The sequence below is a fragment of the Hippoglossus hippoglossus genome, chromosome 16 (genome assembly GCF_009819705.1).
Source record: "Hippoglossus hippoglossus isolate fHipHip1 chromosome 16, fHipHip1.pri, whole genome shotgun sequence".
NCBI classification, from domain to species: domain Eukaryota; kingdom Metazoa; phylum Chordata; class Actinopteri; order Pleuronectiformes; family Pleuronectidae; genus Hippoglossus; species Hippoglossus hippoglossus.
In genome coordinates, this window is record NC_047166.1 from 6694314 (window position 1) to 6716104 (window position 21791).

General features: G+C 43.0%; 2 protein-coding genes across 2 annotated transcripts in view; both read left to right on the top strand.

The window, feature by feature from the left end:
- Positions 1-21791, top strand: part of LOC117777400 (hemicentin-1-like) — a 1765934-nt gene that overhangs the window by 1492484 nt on the left and 251659 nt on the right. The gene's annotated exons all lie outside the window — the stretch shown is intronic.
- si:ch211-1i11.3 (mitogen-activated protein kinase kinase kinase 5) lies at positions 802-16323 on the top strand. The gene is made up of 28 exons (XM_034612165.1): positions 802-1415; positions 1514-1653; positions 2408-2595; positions 2762-2930; positions 3285-3391; positions 3555-3725; positions 3894-4006; positions 4566-4725; positions 4937-5087; positions 5340-5444; positions 5752-5801; positions 6761-6856; positions 7432-7516; positions 7836-7969; positions 9008-9135; positions 9768-9904; positions 10028-10133; positions 10224-10381; positions 10754-10952; positions 11208-11376; positions 11707-11872; positions 12425-12610; positions 12701-12806; positions 13097-13343; positions 13531-13643; positions 14996-15093; positions 15187-15263; positions 15775-16323. Exons 1-28 carry the CDS (start codon positions 1067-1069, stop codon positions 15857-15859), a joined length of 3993 nt encoding a protein of 1330 aa, XP_034468056.1. The 5' UTR covers positions 802-1066; the 3' UTR covers positions 15860-16323.

A 21791-nucleotide genomic window follows, 5' to 3' on the forward strand; every position in this document is an offset into this window, starting at 1 on the left:
CAGTGATGATAAGAGAAAGGAACTGTAACCATCCCACCTTACAATAATACATCCTTGTCTACATTGTGATCTGATATAAATGACGTTTTTTATTATTTAATTACCCACACCCATGAATGACCACACCTCCTCCTGTTTAGAGGAGTAACACTCACAATGGCGCCTCCCTGTGGAGAGGAGTGTGTCCAACACACACAGGCACAGATCCTCACTTTACTTCCTCATCACAGATCTTCTATGGATTTGTTTGGGAAAGATGGCTCACTAGTGGAGGAAAAGCTGAACTGAAACATTAGGAGAGATCCTCGATGGTTTTGTTTTGGTAAGAGATCTCTGTCTTTGGCCACTTTTTCATAATGTCACTTATAACTTGCTCATATTAAACATTTATATTTTGTAATCCTTGAGAGGTGACACATATATTTCATCTCACTCTTGTTCATGGTGACTCTTACTGTCTGCATTTCAAGTTTCAGAAGATTTGACTGTAGAATTTTTGAGAAAATAAAAGGCAAAGTTGGCTACTTTTTCATTATGGCACTTATAAGCTGCTCTTATTATATATATTTAAATCCTTGAGAGGTAAATAATTATTTAAAAAGTAAAACAATTATATAAGAATAAATTAATAAATAATACATCATATATAAAGATTTTCTCCACTTGTTACTTTACTTATATTGTGAGACTGTTTCTGTGGAGTTGGAGAGACGAATAAATTGTTTTTATTAGGTGACATTTAATGAGGACAAAACCACATTATTATTATTATTATTTTATTCTAATGAAATATTCTTGGTATTGTTTAATTCAGCAATGTACAGTGGCAGCAGCAGGGGTCATGTGAGAGTCGAGGCTGTGGCGTTTGGTTTCAGTCTGAGACCAGCGCTCGGCGGGCGGAGCAGGAGCAGCCGAGGAGGGCGGGTCGAGTGGAGAGAGGAGCAGCAGGAATGTGGCATGAGGTGAAAGCTGAGGCGGAGACACACCTGGGAACTTTCAGAAACACGCAACCCAGACGAGCGAGCCCCGACCCGGGCAGGAGCTGAGTCTGAGCCGCGGAGACAAGATGTTCACCACGGAGCGCAGGAGGATGAGCAGGCGCATGAGTCTGCACGAGGTGAAGAGGAGGGATCCGGTGCGTGTGTCCGCTGGAAGTTTCTGGCAGGACTCTCTGGCGATGGAACTGAGCTCCAGCGGCTCCGGGAAGCAGCTCGTCTCCCCGCGGAGCCGCACCAGAGAGGTGTCCGTGGCCTACATCGTGAACGAGGACGCGTCGGTGCAGCAGACGGAGGAGAACTTGTCCCTGAAGAGTCTGAAGGAAGCGTGCGCGGACGCACACGCCGCCTTCAAGACCATCCCGTTCGAGCGGATCTCTCTGGGGACCACCGACATCCTGGATAGTTTCTACAACGCAGGCAAGTGCAGGCACGCGGACACACGCCGCAGGCGCACAGCCGCTCTGCGCCGAATTACGCAAACTTTACTCCAATCTTACTGACGTTTTACTCCACAGACGTAGCGGTGGTGGAGATGAGCGACTCCTTCTGTCAGCCCTCCCTCTTCTATCACCTGGGAGTGAGGGAAAGTTTCAGCATGACCAACAACATCATTCTGTACTGTTACAAACAAGACAGTGACCTGCAGGCCCTCAAGGTAACAACACACCAATCTACTGTCTGTTCTATTCTATTCTATTCTATTCTGTTCTGTTCTGTTCTGTTCTGTTCTGTTCTATCCTATCCTGTTCTGTTCTGTTCTATCCTATCCTGTTTTATTCTATTCTATTCTGTTCTGTTCTATTCTATTCTATTCTATTCTATTCTATTCTATTCTGTTCTGTTCTGTTCTGTTCTATCATATCATATCATATCATATCCTATTCTATTCTATTCTATTCTATTCTATTCTGTTCTATTCTGTTCTATCCTATTCTACAAACAAGACAGTGACCTGCAGGCCCTCAAGGTAACACCACAACATCACATCTGTTCTGTTCTGTTCTATTCTATTCTATTCTATTCTATTCTATTCTATTCTGTTCTATTATATTCTACAAACAAGACAGTGAGCTGCAGGCCCTCAAGGTAACTTCACATCAACCTACTGTCTGTTCTATTCTATTCTATCCTATTCTGTTCTATTCTAATCTGTTCTGTTCTATTCTGTTCTGTTCTATTCTGTTCTGTTATATTCTATTCTATTCTATTCTTATAATAATAAAATACTCAATTCATCAAAGGCCGTCTATATGATGAAGATGAAGAAGATGATAAAGCCCAAAGATAATTTGAAATCAGTTGTATGTATGTAAGATATGAACTGAAATAGTATTAAAAGCAAAACAACTGCCAGCTGATGTGTGTGTGTGAGTTTGTTCCTGTGTGACGTGTGTGTTGTCTTCCTCCAGGAGCAGTGTGGAAGTTACAACTTCATCCCTTACGTAGTGTCGCCTCAGGGTAAAGTGTTCGCCTGCGATGCCACGATAATGACCGGCATCAAGGAGCTGATGCAGCCGAGCTTCCAGCTGGAGCCTCTACTCACGCCGCTGGTGGAGAGGCTGGTGCATCTGCTGAGCAACGTTCACACTCAGTCCAGGTCAGGCGCTCGTAGCACCGCTCTGTTCACCGACATGTGCTTTGCCAAAAACCTCATCCTCTCAGATTACACATGCACCTGCACATACCGGAACTGGCTGTTTGATTCCGAGAGGATCACGACAGTGCAGGATGCTAAATGACCTCTCTGCTCTTGATGCTGACAGCGAGTACTTCAAGGAGTCGATCCGGCACGAGATCCGTATGGCCCGGGAGCGCTTCAGCGGCCAGGCCCTGAGCAACGAGCTGAGCCACATCCAGAAACGCCTGGACAGCGTGGAGCTGCTCACCCCTGATATAGTTATGAACCTGATATTGTCCTACAGGGACGTCCAGGTGTGTATGTGGACATTTATATGTGTGTGTGTGTGTGTGTGTGTGTGTGTGTGTGTGTGTGTGTGTGTGTGTGTGTGTGTGTGTGTGTGTGTGTGTGTGTGTGTGTGTGTGTGTGTGTGTGTGTTGGAGATAAAGGCAGAAAATAATTATTCTTTATTGATTAATGTTAAATTTTTCTATTATTGTGGAATTATAGTTGTATATTTACAATGATATGAAGTAGAGGTAAAAGCCTGTATAGATGTAACACCACTGAGGTTTCAAAGGATCTCTTGTAATAGATTTTAATATTGCATGCCATCAAATGTGAGCCTGGTTAATAATGCATGGTAATTCTACACCCTCTCTCCGCAGGACTATGATGCCATAATAAATCTGGTGGAGACTCTGAAACACCTGCCCCTGTGTTTGGTAGCCAGACATCAGAATATCCAGTTTCACTACATATTTGCTCTCAACAGGTAACGTGGCTCCTATTGTTTGATAAGTAAACGGCTGGAATCTCTCCTTCTGTCTTTTTAAGTATTTTTACTTAAAAAGTATCACCCTGAAGTCTTTATTCATCCTTTTTTAAGTATCAAGGGCTTTTGTCAACTGATATGATCCCATTTTATCCCATGTCAGGAGGAATCACCCTGGAGATCGCACCAAGGCTCTGGAAGCCATTCTGCCCATGGTGGAGTCGGGGGGGAAGGTGGCATCAGATGTCTACTGCCTGTGTGGACGCATCTACAAAGACATATTCATGAGCTCTGCGTTCACCGATCAGAGCAGCAGGGACCAGGCGTGCTATTGGTACGACCCCTTTGTGTGTAATTTGTACCTAATGAGAACTTAAGGTATTTAACATCTGCCTGGTTTTATTATATTTGCAGCACGTTATGTTGCATTATTATTTCTGCCCCCTATGTGTTGGTGCAGTGGTATATTCCATCCTTGTTTATCTTTGTGTTGTTTCCTCAGGTATGGAAGAGCTTTCGAGACCGAGCCCACTCTTCACTCGGGCATTAACAACGTGGTCCTCCTGATGGCAGCCGGCCACGAGTTTGACACTTCTATCGAGCTGCGTAAAATAGGTGAGACACAAAATGGGTCACAAATGTGCGTCACATGATCTACGAGTAAAAAAAAAAGTTTCAAATGCATACAATGATTTACATTTTTTTTGAAAGTGTACACAAATTGTTTGGTATTTGTGTGTGCGTAATTGAATGCACAGTTGTGAGAACTCAGAGTTCATGTTTGCAAATGTTGTTTTTCACTTGCAGATCATGTGATGTGTATTTGCATATTTTCAGTCAATTTTGTTTCCATATTTCTGTTTTGTTTACCTGAGACAATCAAATACAAACACAAATCTTTGAGCATGTGAACACAATACAACTTCTTGGTCTATAGTTTTACTGTGTCATGAAACATACTATTTACGTGTTATAGAATATGTTATACACAGATTACCCTTATATTTGCTACATTTTAAGTTTTCCAACTCAGCACAGTGCAAGATGGATGAGCTTATATCTGTATCATGTGTTTTCCAATGTTCATCCATTAATTTGTGTTTGTAAAATGATTTCTTTTAAATTAATTTGGTTTATACATTGATTTGTGCCGTGCCAATGTGTTGCTGTCTAGGTGTGACGTTAAGCTCCCTGCTTGGCCGGAAGGGGAGCTTGGAGATGATGAGGGACTACTGGGATGTCGGCTTCTACCTCGGAGCCAACATCTTAGTTAACGAACACAGGAAAGTGATCGAGGCCTCGGAGAAGCTCTACAGGCTCAAGGCTCCTATATGGTGAGGTCTAACCACCAGATCTCGATTGGCACTTATCAGGGTGTTTAATCATCATCATCAGGTTTCAGTCACTAGAGCATGTGGGTTTCATTTTGACTGCTGTGATTAAAACGTTTAAAAAAGACAACCCCTTTGGATTAGAAATATTTCTCCAGCCTTATTTCCATATTCATCTAATGTGGATTAATGAGTTTTGTGTTTTCCTTTTGAGGTACGTGGCATCTATTATGGAGACGTACATCTTGTACCGTCAGTTTGCCAAGCCGCCGGAGGTGAGAGCTCCTAAACAGGACACCGTGGACTTCTGGATGGAGCTGCTATTGCAGACATGTAAACCCACGGTCTCCACAGGCCGCTGCCCGGTAAGACCACATTTAATAGATAACAAATAACGGACAACTCTCTGTAAGCTGGTATCTGGTAAACACACACACACACACACACACTGAAGCCGGAGTACCCAGATAAAACCCCCCCACACACGGGGAGAACATGCAAACTCCACACAGAGAGACCCCGGCCGAACCAGGTCTCCAACAGGGAACCTTCTCAACATGTTGCCCTGTTCTAAATTATTTGAAATAGATTTTATATTATTAACTGCTGGTTTCCAGGTGCTGATTCTGGAGCCCAGTAAAGTCCTCCAACCTGCGATTGTGTGCGTGAGTGAGGAAGATGAAAGTCGCACTGTCCAGTTGAAACACATCACACTCTTAAAGGTATGTAGACCCTCTGTCTCCCCCAACCCCCAAAGCCTCCCTCCCTCCTGATGAGTAACCTGCAGTAACCTACACACTCAATAGGACAAGGAAGAAGGACATTTTCTTACACTTTATGATCCGGTGAATGTTTAATCCAGGAAGAGTGTAGGTGTGTTTCCTTGAGCGTCACGGTGTGTGAAAACATTTATGATCCTCCTTCCTCCCGGACAGTTTATTTGCTTTCTCTTTTCTTGCACGTCTGTGCATACATGCAAAACCTGCTCCTTTCGTTCTTTGTTCTTATGTCATCTTTTGATTTCTACAGAAAGGCTTACACCAGTGGACTTTCCCAGCGTCTGCAATCCGTGGAGTGAGGTAAAGTGCAGTGAAGCATCTGCTCTTAGTTCTGGGTGTGTCCGAGCCGACAGCAGCGTCAGAGGACCCAAAACACAGGGGTTGTCTGGGAAACCTTGGCTGTCGGTCAGATTTTTGTTCTGTCAATATGATTTTCCGGCTGCTGTTTGCATGCAGCTTTTTGTTCCTTCACTTTGTACTTTGGACTCGTCTGCAGATTTCCCACAAGGGCAGTTTTTCAGCATTACCCCCAAAACAACTTTATTTGATTAAATCATTGGCGGGAAAAGACAAACACTGCTTTGATCTTTATCTGCATTTACTGAATGAATCAATTCCTTCCCACCATTTGTTGACCTAAAGCTGATACTGATATTCAAACAGTAGCTATTGCTTCCCTGCAGCAGAAAACGGGTTGAAAGCAGAGGGTTTAAATCGGTGCATCTTTTTGAGTAGAAAGTAAATTCGAGTTAACCATCCAGAGCTCCAGACTTCAAACATTTAGTTGCATTTTGAGACTATTTTTGGAGACCCTGTGACAAAATTCTTCTCCCCCCTTTTTTAAAAATCGTCATCTTATCACATGAAATACCAGGAGAGAGGATTTGTGTGTATGTGTGTGTGTGCTCCCAGACTTTGATGCCAAGGAGGCTGAACAGATGAGGCTCAGTCAGGGCAAAAGAGCTAAAACACAAAGGTCGGCCTCAGAGGTCCTCAGGGGGATGTGCTCTAAAGATGGGGGGGGGGGAGGCATTCTGTTAGAGGGGGTTCCTTGTTTACTTGTGTTGTTGTGGTTGTGATCATGAGGAATCACCAAAACATTTCTCAGTAAAACAGTTAAGATGGGAACAAATATGAATGTGTTGCGCTGCATGTCGTTGTGAGTGGTTCACCTAGATTTGTGCTGGTGCTCCTAAGATTTTCAGTCTGTAGCCCTGCCATCTTAGAATAATTAACATTGTTCTTTCTTCCCTGCAAAGTGCTTCAAAGATTGACGAGCGGAGCTGCTTCCTGTACGTCCACTACAACTCCGACGACTTCCAGCTCTGCTTCCCCTCCGTGGTTCACTGCGAAGGGTGAGCGACTAATGAAGGTTCAAAGATACACCAAGGCTGTGTGTGTGTGTGTGTGTGTGTGTGTGTGTGTGTGTGTGTGTGTGTGTGTGTGTGTGTGTGTGTGTGTGTGTGTGTGTGTGTGTGTGTGTGTGTGTGTGTGTGTGTGTGTGTGTGTGTGTGTGTGTGTGTGTGTGTGTGTGTGTGTGTGTGTGTGTGTGTGTGTGTTAGGCAGTGACGTGTTTACTGGCCAACTGACAGATAAAGACCTGCAGCCTGGACCCTGCAACAGATCATTACAGGGTCCAGGAGGATAATCAGAGGTCAGCAGAGTAATAGGTAATCAAGCATTGCAGACTGTCTTTGCACTGAATTCTCTGGACGTTATCCTGCTGTAATCACACACGGGTTATTAGGACATTTACTCGCGGGCTGGCAGAGAAACATTATAACGGGATAATTTTCACAGTTCAGTGTGAAAGCAGCTTAAAGCTCTATTGATTTTCTTGACAAAAAATTATTCTGCACACTGGATTTACATGTCAAATCTACAGCTGCGTCTTATGTCATTGTTTTTGTCTTCTTTCACACTGTTCCAGTTTCTGCGAGCTGGTGAACTCTCTGCTCCAGCAGGCTGTGGACTCTGCTCAGGACTTGAATCGTCAGACTGAAGGAATACTCGAGGTCTGTTTGTCAGTCCTTCATTCCTCTGACGCAGGGTGCGCTCTGTTTGAGGGCTCGCTTGCCTCAACAAGCAGAAAAAAAGGATTGTTTATTTCCTGGAGAAAATGTGATTCCCAGAAACGGAGACATTCCTTCTGATAAGGATCATAATTTGGCACCGTCTACTGTTTTTGTTAGTCAAATTGATAAACACACCAAAATATAACTTTGTTTTTATTCTTAAAATACGGGACTAAAATGAAACATCTGTTCTCTTAACATTTCCTCTCTTACACCACTTGTGCATTCTCATTCATACCGTCCTTGTCTCATCCTACAGTACATCTATGAGACCAATGACAACGGGGACAAGGTGATTCTGGGTAAAGGGACGTACGGTGTGGTCTACGCTGGGAGGGACCTGAGCAATCAAGTACGCATCGCCATCAAAGAGATCCCCGAGAAGGACAGCACGTACGAGACAAACATCTTTCAGTCTGAGTCATGTCTCACTGGGAGACACGACGCTTCAGTGTTTCTCACGTTAATGTTTTTTCCATAATGGGAAAGGATTTGGCAGACGCCACGCTCACTGACACGCTCTGGATCCCCGCTGCTCTTTAGGAAACTTTGGGGGGGAGGTGGATGCGTGTTTAGTTTTCATTCTGTGTATATTACTCCACAATCTGCACAAACAGCTCAGGCCTGTGCTGCAGTCAGTGGCATATTGAAATGATTCAGTGGAAGGGAAATGTGATCTTTAAATGACTTTAGAAGCACTTGAGCCAAAGCTCTCTGTGTCCAAGATGCAGCAGAGTGTTTGTTTCTATCGCTCCTCTGATGTGGTAATCATCAGGCTGAGCGGAAAGTCGTGAAGATCCCGAAAAGAGAAGGGGGGGGGGGGGGGGGGGGGGGGGGGGGGGGGGGGGGCTTTCAGTGTGGCGCAACAGCAGCTGTCTTGTGACATCATGCACTGGCTTTTTAGGGTTATTCAGGGAAAGACTGCTGACCGTATTTTTAAATGGTCAAGTCCTCTGTGCATCAACTTATGAATGGAAATTTAAAAAAGAGCATCATTAACAACATTAGACGCACGTATCAACAATGTAGTAATTATTTGGTCTGGGATAGAAATGGTTTATATTACACGTCGTAGGGCGATAAGGCCAAAAATAATATCAAATTAAAAATGTCATATCGGTTGATATTGATAATTATTAAGATAAATGTCTATATTATTATTTCTCTTAAGTTAAAACAGATTTTTGCTCCTGAGTGAAGGTTGTAGCTTTAAACTCTTAGGTGTTATTCCTCCTTTCTGTGCTCACACAATGCATTAAATATAATGATGAATATAATATTGCTATAATTATTGATATGGTGTTACTGCCCCGCCCTAACACATTGTTATACCCTGCAATTACAGTTGTCACGTTCAGTTACATTTCCAAATGAGGTATTTAAAAAATGGAAGAAAGCCTCTCAAACCTCTCATTGTTGCACGTGTTCCAGGTACTCCCAGCCCCTGCATGAGGAGATCGCTCTGCACAAGAGGCTCAAACACCGGAACATCGTCCAGTACCTGGGCTCCGTCAGTCAGGACGGGTTCATCAAGATCTTCATGGAGGAAGTACCAGGAGGTAATGATCCCAACATTTAAACAAACCTGTTTCACCGCTTTGAAATATTTAATGAAAGATCACACCTTGCTGGATGAAACCTAAAACGTAACCTAAACCTAAAACTGTGTGTTTGTCTAGAAAGGGACCAGGGTGTGTAAAATCTGTTTAGAGATATTACACACAATAAATGACACAGTGATCCAGACAAATACATATATACTTATAATATTAGATCATTAAGTGTTTGCAAATAAAAACAGATAGAAACTCTTACAAATTCCAAATTATAAAGAAAGCTCCTGTCCTGGTGAATTACTGAATTTCACAGGACAATGAATTTGCCCTCTGTCCCATGTGATGTGTTGAGATATTCAAATGCATGTGTGATTATGCAACATCTACTGGAAACCAGTTTTAGGGAAGTTGTTGTTTCCAGAGAAATCCTGCCAAACAAAGAGTCAGACAGTGACCAAAGCTTTGTCTGATGCCACCGGGTGAATCTAAGAGTTGAGAAATACACCCAATATCGTCTGGTGTCTTTTATATTTTGTTTTCCCCTCTGCCCCTTTGAACGGGCAAGAAAAACTTTTTTACCACAAGATTCTATTAAAAATGAACCAGCATTTTCTATTTCAAATGGTTGCTTGTAGGCAGTTTGTCGTCTCTCCTGCGCTCCAAATGGGGTCCTCTTAAAGACAACGAAGCCACCATCATATTCTACACCAAACAGATCCTGGAGGGGCTCAAGTATCTCCATGACAACCAGATCGTCCACAGAGACATTAAGGTGAGCTGAACACCCAGAGACTCTGTGAGGAACACGTCACATGGAGGTTTTATTTTGTGCACAAAATGTGCATAATATAATTTGTGGACCATCTTAATGTGAGACTATGACTCTGTCCTGCAGGGTGACAATGTATTAATCAACACGTACAGTGGAGTATTGAAGATCTCTGACTTTGGAACCTCCAAACGTTTAGCAGGGATCAACCCCTGTACTGAGACATTTGCTGGTAAGATGCTGCTTATATATAACAACATGTTTTATTTGTGAACTGATTTACAGTCGCTGCATTCTCATCATTTTCATGATAACTCAACAGGAACTCTTCAGTATATGGCCCCAGAGATTATAGACCAGGGGCCTCGGGGTTATGGGAAGCCGGCTGACATCTGGTCCCTCGGCTGCACAATTATAGAAATGGCAACAGGCAAACCCCCCTTTCATGAGCTGGGAAGTCCCCAGGCGGCCATGTTCAAGGTAAAGAAGGGAAAGTTGTTATGTCAGATAGTTAGAAATGTGAAAGATATGAATATTTCTGTGGTTGTTAGTGGGGTTTTGATCGATTTTGAATGAAATACGGATAATTGGACTAAATCATTAGACGGACTGAAAACTGTTTCACAGACATTCATGATTCCCAGATGATGCATGCTAGAGTTGTCTGTTTGTGCATGTTAGCGTGGTGATATTAGCATTTAGCACAAAGTATTGCTGTAGTCTTGTTTAATGAAAGTTATAACTTCCACCTCTTTGTCTTCTAAAATGAAAGTTGAATGGACATATGAACTATTTCCTTTACAGATTAATGATGATAAACTCTGCCAGTAACCTTTAATCATTCCTGTCTAGGTTGGCATGTTTAAGATCCACCCCAAGGTTCCTGAGTGCATGTCGGACGAGGCCAAAGGCTTCATCATGAACAGTTTCGAGCCAAACCCAGACGACAGAGCCACGGCTACAGAGCTGCTGGCGAACGCCTTCCTCAGGTCGTCCCCCAGGAAGAAGGCCAGGGCTCCGCAGGAAGCAGAACCCAAAGACTCCGTTTCTAGTAATGAGACTGCACTGCACTTTAAACTCACACACTGCTCTTCTATCACACATTTTGTCAGTTGATCTTATTTTCATATCTATTATAAATATTATAATTATGTCTCTGTGTCTCTGTTTCTATTGTATCCTTGTGAATTTCTTTTAAACCTTTATTATTGCACATATTTTGTGTGATATTATCATGAAACCAGGTAGTTATCAGAGATTTGGATCAGGGACACACAGCCACTAACAACAATCTTGGGTTTTGCAGCTGACTTTCAGCGCAGCCTGTCTGTGCCCATCTCCATCCTGGTGGAGGACACTGATTCCTACTCAGGTTCTATCGACCTGTCCTGTTCCCTGGACCTCCGGGGAACCCTGTACACCATCAGAACACATGAAGCCTCCGAGAGCCCCCCCAGCAACAGCAGCTTCCTGCCGTGAGTTTGAATATTACTCAACAAAAGATAAAAGCCTTCTAATCTCTGCGTATGGCAGAATCACACAGGATCTTACATAGGTGGCAAACCACAGTGAGGTTTCAGTCAGGCTCTCTGTTGAGGCTGCATCCTTTTCGTGTAACATCAACGTATCTACTGCCCATACAAACCATATATTGCCCGTGAAATGAATAGATATGATTTATTAATTTAAATATCTTGCTGCTGTCGTCATGTGTTTTTATTTCTGAGCATTTCAACCACTTGTTTTCTTGTATCTCTGTTGTTGACATGGTGTTCTTTACCTCTCTGTTGCCCCCTGCTGTCCAGAATACCAGAGGACTCTCCATTAGACATGTGCAGTCCTGCCTCAACAGAGGAGAATATGGGTCTGTTCATGCTGAGGAAGGACAGTGAGAGGAGAGCAACTCTGCACCGAGTTCTCACCGACGACATCGGTCACGTCATCGCTAACATACAGGAGTCAGTGCCTCAGGTGGGTGGGGCTGGGGTTTACAAAGTCACAACAGAACATTGTGTTGAAATCTGTTAACTGTAAGTTCTTTATCAGACTGATTATTGGTTCATCATGAAGTATTAGCTAGTTATTATATTTCACAGATGCTGTTTATCAGAGTCAACAAAGTCTGAGCTAATTGGCAAAGACGTGTTTCCTCAAACGAGCTCTGAATATTTGGATCCCTTCTTTGGAAAGATGTTGCTCAAGGTGCTCAGGCATGTTGTTGCTCTGTTCACACAATATTAGGATCTATGTGTGTTTGAGCAACCGCACGGCACGACTATTTGCAGTGACTGGAATGTTATTATTAAAGTTGACATGCAAGTTAATAACGAGACAATGACCTAGAGCCTGCAGACATTTTTCCATCTTATTTTACTTTGGCATTCGTCTTAAAAACCTTCCCCCAGAACAAACAGTACAGTTATATTTGCTTTCCTGTCTATGACTATTTCCAGCATGAGAACAATAAAAAAAACTGTGTTACTATTTCTGTTTATCTATGCATTTATTTGTTTCTGTCCAAAGTGTGGGAAGGGGTCATCGCTCACTGCAGACCACATCACCAAGCTCATTGGTTGCTTGCGAGACAACATCCACTCCCCGGACAGGAAGCAGCTGACCAGTGGTTTGCTGGACTTCCGAGCCGCGCTGCTCGCTGCCACAGTACCTCTGTACAGCCTGCAGGCGGTGCTGTTCAGCTTCCAAGATGCAGTGAGTCAGCTCGCAGACTTTTTCTTCTGGTGATTATTCAGATGTCGTTGTCTTCTCACGGTCGAATTAAACCAACCGCTGTGCTCGCAGGTGAAGAAGGTGCTGAAGCATCAGCAGGTGAAACCTCACTGGATGTTTGCTCTGGACAATCTCCTGAGACAGGCGGTACAGGACGCCATCTGTGTGCTCCTACCAGGTAGAGCTCCATCTTTTTCTACACGAGTGCAAGAATATGGGTTAAGATTCTAAGAGAGAGAAAAGCAGATACTGGAGGAGATAAGCGCACCAATGTCATCCAGTGGTGTTTGTGTCTTTCTCTCCTTGTGGCACCAGTGTGAACACTAAACTGACAGAGTAACTGACTAGATTTGGATGTTGTAAGGTCACAGTGGCCTCACAAAACATCCTCTTGAACATTTCATCTCAAGTCTGCCTTTTTCCTTGTCATTATTGCTTCTGTTCATCTGCCCCCTCTCTTCCTCTCAGAGCTGAAAATCCAGCTGCAGTCCTCATTTGAGAATGAGGACTGCACTGCTGAGGATCTGGCTTCTGACCCCGACACTCCTGTAGTTCTCGTGCCCTACCAGCTGGAGGCGCCAGGAGACCTGGAGGATACCGAAGAGATAAACGACATCACGCCCACTGCCGACCCCTACTCTCCTTCAGACCTGCTCCTCAGCACCAGCACTCCCCTCAGCGAGAAACTCAGAGAGCTGCGTCTAGAGACCAAAAGGTGACACTCAGCTTCCCTTTTCATCATGATGCTGTGCTTCGTTTATTTCTGATGGTTTTAATATGTGTCCAACAATAATCATCAGTTGAAGTCATGCCCATAAAATGGTTTTTCATGGCCACACAATCAGACATCTATGTTTAAACGAGACATTTCTGCTGAGTGACGATGGCTGTTTGTGTTTCAGACTGCTGAGTCAGCTGAGTGAGAAGGAGAGGGAGTACCAGGATCTGCTCAGGAGCTCAGTCCAGAGGAAACAGGGACAGATAGATGCACTGAGGAAAGAAGCCATCACTGACGGTAATGTTTTCTTTTTTACCACACAGACCCTATGGTCTAAGCACCAGGTGAGGTCGATAATGTTTTCTCACATGAACTCTGGACATTTTCAGGTGAATCACTGTCAGTAGTTGGTCTTTCTCACATGTAGAAGACAGCAGGAGATCCCCTGCGTCAGATGCATTCTCACCTTTGGTTTAGCCGAGTGAGCTAAACTCCCCCAGGCACCTGGGGAGAGCGTGAAAGAGGCAGGAAAGACATGTAATCAACACTGGACTTTGCTCGCTGTGAATTCTACACCCGAATAGAATGGTAGAATTAGTAGAGCACATACCTCGGCCAACTGTCCCCATATAAAACCACAATTAACTCTGCACACACTTATAAACAGAGTGTGTGCATGTTTAGAGGACATGTTTAGTCCTCTAAACATGCCTGATTTTTTTCATCAAGATTCATTAATTATTCCCTGGGAAATTGGTGAAGATGTAAATCTACTTACTAATTCCACAAACATCTCTCTGACTGTCTGTAACTGTTCATCTTATCGGATTCACACTTGGCATACATGGCCCAGGGGAGGTGCAGCGCAGAGGTAATTAGGAGACATTTTCTGGGGGGAACACAAATGACACTGTAACATTGGAACATACCCTCTAGATATTATGTTTATGTAATAATATAGACTGGGAAAAATCCAAACCGTTCCCTTTAAATAGTTGTTATGTGGTCTTTTTTAAATAATCTGTCTAAACCTCCGTATCCAGGACACTGAGCAGGTTCAAACCAACATTCAAGGAAATGTACATTTGATCTGGGTCAAGTGTCACCATCAGGCACCTTGATCTAGAATCAGTAACTCTTTGTGTTCCCCCTGCTGGTAATATTTGATAAATAACATAAACCACATTAAAATGGAGGATAATGAGGACATCTTGATAAGTTATCTGCTTAGTTTTTAGTCATTTCCTAAGAGTTAGTCAGAACTAGTCTGATGATCAGCCACACAAGCAGCAGCATGATCAGTATTACACCGAAGCGACCAAGCCCTCGGTGGGTTGATCAATACGCTCAGTGATTTCCATTACTGTTTCTAAACACTCGCACCAGAGGATGCCAACCGCACCTCAGCTTCAGGCTCTGGATATCTGCTCGACTGGTTTCTGGCAGAGGCGTAGACCATCGCATCATCGGCTAATGTGCTCAAACTTGACTCGTCGGTTCGGATAATGATTTTAGTGTCTGGCCGTGGAAACACAATGAGTGTTTCTGTCTGTGTGTAACACTGATACCTTGACATATTTAATGTCTCTAACTTGAACCAAGTGTCAGAACAGGAAGCCTGAGGGGGTTTTAATGTCTTTACTTTACAGGAGGTGAATCGGCTTCACAGAAGATACACAATCCAGAGATGAAGGTGTTGGTCCATTGGCTCAAGTCTGTCCCTGTAGATCAAGATACCATTGATAAGGTAAACTCTGCCTTCCTTGTTCTTCTTCCTGCTGAGGCTGGTATTACTCACCCACCCTACGCTAATCCACACCTGCATGATCCTGTTTTCTAGTTGCTCGCCCACGAGTTCACCTTGGACTGTCTCCTCCACATGGCCTCCAGGGACGATTTGATGTATTGTGGAATAAGGTGAGCGCCCTCAGCACGTCACCCTCACAGAGATGTTAGAAGGGAAGTGGCTCAGAGGTGGTGGGGGTGAGGAAAGAACAGTGTCTAAGGTCAAGTTGATCTTTGAGTTGATTCATTTGGACACTGTAAGATATAACATAAGGTAATTGTGTCATATACCTGTGGCTTTGCCTGTCTCTGCTATAACGTTCGGGCAGTGGCTGATCTATGAATTTTCTAAATCGGGGGCGATCAAGGGGCCACAATTTATACAAAGGGGCCAATTACATGTCCAACATCCATGCACAATGCCTGATTCAGTGAGGTGCACATTGAAATCATTACTTGTTTACTGTTAGCTCTATAGTTTCAAGCAAAGCAGATTGTCATGTTTATTATGCTGCTTCACAATATCACCAAACTAGGTCTTTTGTCATTGTTTTAATCGAGAGACCCCCTAGAGGCTGAAGTTATATGTTGAAAGTTTGATTAATTTAAATCTCTTTTCATCTGTGCAATGTTGCATGTTCAGAGGCGGCATGCTGTGTCGACTCTGGGCCGCCAGAAAGACCGAGCTCAGCAAACACAATGAGGACAGCGAGGACACTCTCCTCTAATGGACGCTGATGTTGTACATCAGAGGTCAGATTTATTCACAGGCCGGTCCTGTGCTGTTATCTGGAGGAAGAGAAGCAGCGATGAACACAACTGATGTACAGCGGAATAGTTTTTGAACCTCGTGAATGTATATTTTTTGTAAACATACTGATCGCTTCTTCCAGTTTTTGTGCATGTACAATTATCTGGACCCAGAAGCTTGCTAGCATTTCTTTTTCACATTTTCTCAGGGCTTTGGCAAATGGGAAAAGAAGTTATACCTTCATAAAAAAGCTGTGTTGTAGCATATTGATTTATGAGCAAAGTAGCTCAACAGTATTTTAAAGATGCCTTCTCACGAGGCTGTTTTACAGAAAACTTAGCCGGACCTAAGTTTTTAAGGGTATTCTGTATTTAAACTGCAATGTTTTTACTATAAATCCTGTTAAATGTCCTCAAATAATAAACAGGAACATCGAATCCATCTGACTGGCTTCTTATCTGCAGCTGTTTGTTCGCAACAGGGAGTGGGGGGGGGGGGGGGGGGGGTGACGTAGCGGCTGGAAGAAGTGGTGGACAGTCTTTAAATTCCACACGCGTTTCCTCATCTGTTTTCACTGTGTTGACATCTCCTAGAAACAGTGTGTGTGTGTGTGTGTGTGTGTGTGTGTGTGTGTGTGTGTGTGTGTGTGTGTGTGTGTGTGTGTGTGTGTTTTCTCTTTTAGCAACTCCTCTGAGTAGATCTAATGTTTTAATCAGGACTTGTTTTTCCTGATGAATCATCTTGTCAGGTGTTCGCTTCTTTTAGGTTCAAAGGTTCAAAGTTATTAATGTAATAAAATTCTTATTTTCCGTCTACCTGGATGTATTGAAATGTGAAGAGAATTAAAGAAAACATAGATATGAATGCACATTTGTATCCACTTATCAAACACGTACATACTGAGGTAGACAGTTCTGTGGTTAAAGGGAATGTGCAAATCAGATATTGGGGAATTATCGGTGTAATTCAAAAACTCTTGTAAGTGTAAGAAGACGTTTTCAGTCAGTACCTGATTTATTTACCTCAGTCTGTCTTGCTGTGTATTCTCAGGAGTCGTGTGTCGGATCAGGATGTTTCATTATCATGATGAACTGCACAAACACTTGTTAACTGCCTCTTGCATGTCGGCACCAGTGCTCTGTTAATAGAGAAATGCCTTCATTGAGAGACGGGGCGTTATGGCACTCACTCATATGAGTAATGCTATAGTCACTATTTGGTTTTCAGCTATTGGCTGTAACTGTAATGACTAATGAAGTGTTCATATTCCTCTGACATGGCCTCGTGTGACCAGACCATTGGAGCGTGATGATGTATGACTAATGAGAGAAAAACAAATATGATATTCCATGAGGATGTTATACAATTTTCATTTTATTCATTGTCAAGCAATGATTGAAATAATCTTCAACATGCTGCAGCTCACAAACAACAGCAACCCCTGCTATCTGGTTTAGGACTTCCATTATTCATCAGCATCACAAAGTCCCAAATCTCTGCCAATCATTTTTATCCCCCTGCAGCCAAACTACTGATCAGGCCTCTCAAAGTGAAGATGGCAGCATTTGATTTACTTCCACTAGAATCTGAACAAACAAGAAGGAGGGAGGCCGATAAATCAAGCTGGGAATCTTCCTCGTGTGTCCTTGGATGGTGTCAAAAAGAAAATGAACTCACGTCAGCAACCAAATTCAATTAGGCGTCATCCCGACCTCTTGTTCCACTCTGCTGCTTCACTATTATTGTGATAAATACATAAGGTTCTCTTGACATTTGACAAAAATAATTATTTGAGTTTCTACATGTTTTAAATGATACAGAATAGAGTGCTCTTATGTATTACATAATAATATAATGTTATAAATGACTAAGTGTAATATTGTTCGGTGATAAATTAAAATATATCTACGTTTCTCTCTGTTTCTTTAATGTAAACTCACATAAAGCAGCTGTTGTCGTGTTTGACAAACTGATTCTAACGTGCTCTGTTTACAATGAGTCCCATTGTCTTAGAGATACACGGATAGAAGCTGTCAACTCAAACTCATTTCTTATTACAGATAATTGAATGTAATGTAAGTGCAATCCCCTTGAGTTTTCTAATAAGCTTTGTAACAATAGCATTAGGATTGTCCGGCTAATGGGAAGCAAACTGTTCGGCCCTGATCAGACACAGAGATGCACAGAGTGAACATGGAGGAGAAAATCTGTTTACAGTGGAGAGAAGCTCAAAGTCAAGGTTACAGTGTTTTCTTATCGTTCACACTGACAATGGAGCTTATGTCCTGAAACATGCATCGATCTCCTTGTCACATTCTTTAGTTTTCCACATTTTTTAAGTAGAAATGTGAGCTATAAGGAAACTATATCTGTATTGTCTTTAATATTGCTCTGTTCTTCCTTTAATAATGAACTCTCCCTCTCTGCTCTGCGTGGAGGTGGAGCTAAGCCAGCGATAGGCAAACAATGAGGACTGCTGTCAGCAGGATTTTGTCGGGGTCTTGGGGGGGGGTTGTGGGTGCCACACTGGGAGGCCCAGGACCTCATGGGATTAGTGAGCTCACTCTCTTCCTTGCCAGCGCCCATGGGACAGGTCTTCCCCCGCTGTCCTGGACTGAACTCACGTGCAAAGGGAAGAAAAATAAGACAATTCCTTGCAGGTTCTGATTTAGAAATGGAGCAGTAGTGTTGCAGCGAAGCTCAGACTTTCTCCTCCACTCTGCAGATTAAACCCTGTCTCTGTGTTTGAGTGCACCATCGCTTTGAGTGCTTGTTAGAAACCAATTAATCATTTGTTTTACGAGATCAAATTAACTCTAACTACTTACGCACACATTCACTACATGCATGCACAGATCCAGTCACACAGTTTTACAGTGGAGTGTGAAACATGATCACGTGACACATTATGAGAACATTTTGTGCATTGCTGCCACTCCCCCGGGTGTCGAAGGCGCTTTACTGTGTTGATATTTTCACCTGTATATAAATAGAATGATTTATCTCACACATGCTTCAGACATATCTGTATTTTTTTAGATCCAGTAGTCGCCATTCCCTGATTTTATCGTCTGCCGTTCTGCCTATGATGCAGCGTTTTTTCAAGTTTTAGTTGATTCTCATTAAAATAATTCATGGATATTGATTAGGCATGTGTAGGGGACTGATATTTATGAGTGTGTGCAATTTGGTGCAGATCCAAATACATGTAATCAATAAACGAATGTGTATTCATAAGGGGACTCCTGGGCCTTAGTGGAGGGATGTGCTCTCTGCATACACTTTCAGTTCAGGAAATATTTAACAATTGTCAATTGCTGCTGCAGCATTTGTCCTCTGGAGCTTTGTTTTTTGTTTGGAACCTCAAGAGAAGAAGAGAATAATCTTACAAACTATTAACTGGACGTCAGTATCGTCACGTTATCTCCTCTGTTCCACGTTCTGAGAAAGGTTCGCCCACAACAACAGACATGACACTGACACATAAAGGATGGACAACTACAATGGTTACAGCAGTATTCCCTCACCAGTTCTGGGGGCGGGTTAAAGAATTAATCCTGGCCGTAATCCAGGGAGTTGAATTAAAAGATTAATTTTATATGTGTGTGTGTGTGCATGATTGCATACTTACACATGTGTAAGAGCATGTGTGTTTACATGTGTGTCACAAATCTTCCCTGTGGCTCGACCTGTTTATCTCTGTTGTGTTGGTGTCACTCTCATTCGTTCTGTACGACCCTCAATCACTGATTTCAATCACAGTGTAGTGACCTGGCGACCTTTAGCATCGATGAGACCTTTCAAAAAGTGACAAAGGAAATTAATTTGTCACATGAAATGAATGTATATTCATGCATGAAATAAATAACCCTTTGGGAAATGATGCTTTTTTGGGAGAAATATCTTTACAACCATTGGATGGATTATTGAAATATTTGTACACATTAATTTTGTATCGTAACAATCTGAAGGTCATTATTGTAACATCCGTCAACAAGAAGTTATGTTTTCATCTGCATCATCTGTTGTTTAGCAGTATTAGAGTGTGCAATTTAACTCAGCATTATATGCACCTGCATGCCAGCATTGTCATTGTGGATGTTTTTGCATGATGACACAACATTTAGCTCCTTCATTACATCCTTGCACTTCCTGTAGTTAGTCTTGTATGTTCTCTGCTTCTTTTATTGCCTCTTTTTCCTTGATAAAGTACAACTACCACATTAGGTTAACTTGCCAGTTTGCACCTTGTGTGATGACTGAGCGATATGTTGCTGCTTGCGTTGTCTTGATTGGTCAGTTTAACCTCACGGAAGCTCAGGCTTCCCTCCTTACAAATAGAACCAGGGGTCAAGGGAAAGCACTCCCGCCCTCTCATTCACGGCACTGCTAACCCCCCCTTGCCCCTCTCTCTCTCTCTCTCTCTCTCTCTCTCTCTCTCTCTCTCTCTGTCATTGTGGGTTGTCATGGAAATGAAAGCACAAGGAGCGGGGGGTTCTATTATTGAAGCAGTTGTGGGATTGGTAGTGGGCTGGAAGTTGGGTACGGTGAAATGGAGCGATTCATGCACTCACAAACAGGGAGTGCGGTGGAGCAGAATGGCGGTGGAGGGGCTGGGGGTAGGAGAGAGAGAGGGAGAGAGGGAGGGAGGGAGGGAGGGAGGGAGATGAGGAAAAGGAGAATAGATAGGGGCCCCGGGGGGGCAAGCGGAGAGAGGAGCCAACTCCACGTGTTTTGGCCCTGCTTCTGACTGATGGCACGTTTTTAGGCCGTTGCGTCATGGTCTGCCAGGCTCTGGGCTGTTTGAGACATACTGCTGCGGAATCACATTCCACGTGGAAGAAGTGAAACGAGCCCATGGTGATGCCACCTGTTGGTAAGGAGGCCGGGAAGAACCTTCAAGGAGGAGCCGTGCGTGAGGTGTTTATCAGCAGCGGTGGCCTGTGTTAGCTGCCGTCTTTATTGTGTGCCGTGTGGGGAACGGTCTAAAGTGATAGAAGTTCAAAATAGACAATTCCATGAATAAACAATGATGCTGTTGTTTATTGGTCGACCTCAGACCCTGTTGTTACGTCCACCAATGAGATTACGTTTTATGTTGTTAGTTAGCAGGATTATGGAAAAACTACAAGATGGATCATCACAGAACTTGGAGGAAGGAAGTGAAATGAGCGAGGGAATAGCTCCTGAATTTTGGTGCAGATCCAGATCAGTGGACAGGTGCAGGAATTGTTTTAATCACTGTCTTTAACATTGTGAGATTGGGCATTTTTCAACAGGAAATACATGTGAAGCTTGAAAAAATCCGACACATTGGTTTATTTGTCATGGAGAGTTTGTAATTTCATGCATATCTAGGATCTAGCCTATTTAAATGTGGTTTCATAAGAGGTGTCAAGATTCTTTCAGCTGCTATAAGTACAAAATATGGAGAGGGAAAGTCCACACAATCTTAAATAGTTGATGTAGAGTCTAGTTTCTTGTTTTAACTTTACTGGAGACTCCGGTCACTCGTCACTAGAGTTTTTATTCAATCCGTGAAAGTGATTTTTTAAATGTTTTCTGTGTTTTGTGGTCAACTTTTCTGTAAATCTATTTCAACATCTGCAGATGGACTCACAACTCATCCAATTCACGAGACGTGCAAATGAGCACAGAGGCAAAGAAACATCAGCGTCACATATTATCTAAAGCTGAGTTTCAGGCCGTCTCATCTTGTCGTGTGTATGGTCATTGGGCGACTCGAAGAAGTAAAACATAGGGTTTCATCACATTTTCTGCTTGGTCATACTGATGCAGTGGTTGGGAAGCTTGGGTAAGTAGAAGAATACATCGACTTAATGGGATCTACAAATTTGCATTACATTACCCTCCTGCTAACAAAAGAAAGATGGAGGATGTTTTCCGGT

Excerpts from the sequence above, each read along its gene's own strand:
- si:ch211-1i11.3 (XM_034612165.1), top strand. The coding sequence starts at position 1,067 with ATGTTCACCACGGAGCGCAGGAGGATGAGCAGGCGCATGAGTCTGCAC. Across the intron at positions 5,088-5,339 it reads TCTCCACAGGCCGCTGCCCG|GTGCTGATTCTGGAGCCCAG; the intron begins GTAAGACCACAT and ends GCTGGTTTCCAG. Across the intron at positions 10,382-10,753 it reads CCCAGGCGGCCATGTTCAAG|GTTGGCATGTTTAAGATCCA; the intron begins GTAAAGAAGGGA and ends ATTCCTGTCTAG.